At 41.1% G+C, this 1,512-nt stretch overlaps 1 protein-coding gene across 1 annotated transcript in view; it reads right to left on the reverse strand.

Moving 5' to 3' along the window:
* Positions 1 to 1,512, reverse strand: part of igf2r (insulin-like growth factor 2 receptor) — a gene marked incomplete at its 5' end in the record, with an annotated part of 61,258 nt that overhangs the window by 33,646 nt on the left and 26,100 nt on the right. Inside the window, 3 exon segments of the mRNA XM_014033569.1 lie at positions 287 to 483; positions 567 to 697; positions 981 to 1,084. Coding sequence (XP_013889023.1) covers positions 287 to 483; positions 567 to 697; positions 981 to 1,084 — 432 coding nt within the window.

Consider the following 1,512-nt stretch of genomic DNA (forward strand, 5'->3'; position numbering starts at 1 on the left):
TAAGGTTTTGTAAAGGTTTAGAAACTATTTGAAGGATTTTAAGGTTGTTGAAAATAGTCTCATTCAAAGTCAATGGGGAAAAAAGTGGCTAAAAAAGTAAAAATAGCTGAAATACCAAAAGTCACTGCCGGCATTGCACGAAGCTGAACGTTTTGATATATGAATGGTTGAAGTTGCACAAAAATTGTGGAAGGAGAAAGGTACTGAAAAACGTACGGAAGAAAAAATGATCTCAATTGTGTGAATGGAATACAGACAATCGCACAATAACTAAAAGACGACTCACAACTTTGTCTTTGTCACACTTGAAGCGGATGATGCTGATCCTCTTCTGAYTTTTGTCGGGACAGGCCTGCCCGCTGGTGTACTGCAGCTTCAAGATGTTTCCCTCCCACGTGGGACTGGACTCCACCCCTCCCAGACTCACGTAGCTGTCTCCGTCCCTCATGCAGGACGCAGAATCGGAGGGACACCTCCAGTCCCCTGCAGTGAGACGAGCAGAGCGTCAACCTTTGACCTTCACTGGATTCTTTAAACGAGCCGTGTGAGCGGGCACACAGACTGACCTCCCTGCTGCACCAGAGACCTGCAGACGTTGATGTAGAACCGCTTCTCCGTCCCTGTGGGGACTTCTGCCTCCCAGTTGCGGGAGTCCAAAGCCAGAGAGGAAAGGTCATAGGAGCGGCCCTGACCATCACTGAGAAACAAAAACACAATGTCATTCAGCATTATGTGTCTTTCTGAGAACCGTAATCCGTTATAGTTTCTTCCATGTTTTTTCTACAAGGACTGAACTTAAAATGAGCTAAAAAATATTAGAACGGTCTAAAAGAAATGTGATAAATGCTATCAGAACACCAAAATGTGCATTAATATCTTAAATTATTACAAAAGTTTGTCTTCTCTAAGGAAAAATATAAAGAAAAAAAAAGAGATAAACTAAACTTTACAGAGTTCTGAATGAGAAAATGTTGGTTTACATGTAGGAGCAGCTGGTGGTTTTAACTGGGATGCAGGCCAGCGCAGTGGGCCAGTCAAACATGTAGGTACACTCTGAAGTCTCTTTAATGAACTCTGGTTCTCCCTGGACAAGAGAAATAAAAAAGTACGAGTAAACGCCACTTAGGAGCTGGAATAAACTCAGAAGATCTGTCAGAAATGTCAAACAAATACATTTCTATTAAAGAAATCGGGTGGAGTCATGATTAGCCACCAGCTAGCATCTAAATATTTAACACTTTCTATTAAAAAACAAGCATATGTGCATTCTTGTGTTAAAAAATACAACACAATTAGCTGTGTTTCCATTGCAAATGTGCGCAAAACTTTGTCTATATTCTGTTAATATCAAAAAAAGTTTCACAGCTGCAGTGTTTCCATTAAGTAAGAAATGCTATCAAGGTAATGCGTGAATACGTTTGTTCTCATAAGTCATTACAAACATGGCGGCGATGGATGTAAACACATAGCATGTTGCTACCACGACACTAGCGCTCATCATCAGAGGAGACG

This window comes from Austrofundulus limnaeus, unplaced genomic scaffold (genome assembly GCF_001266775.1).
Source record: "Austrofundulus limnaeus strain Quisiro unplaced genomic scaffold, Austrofundulus_limnaeus-1.0 Scaffold1773, whole genome shotgun sequence".
Classification (NCBI taxonomy): Eukaryota; Metazoa; Chordata; class Actinopteri; order Cyprinodontiformes; family Rivulidae; genus Austrofundulus; species Austrofundulus limnaeus.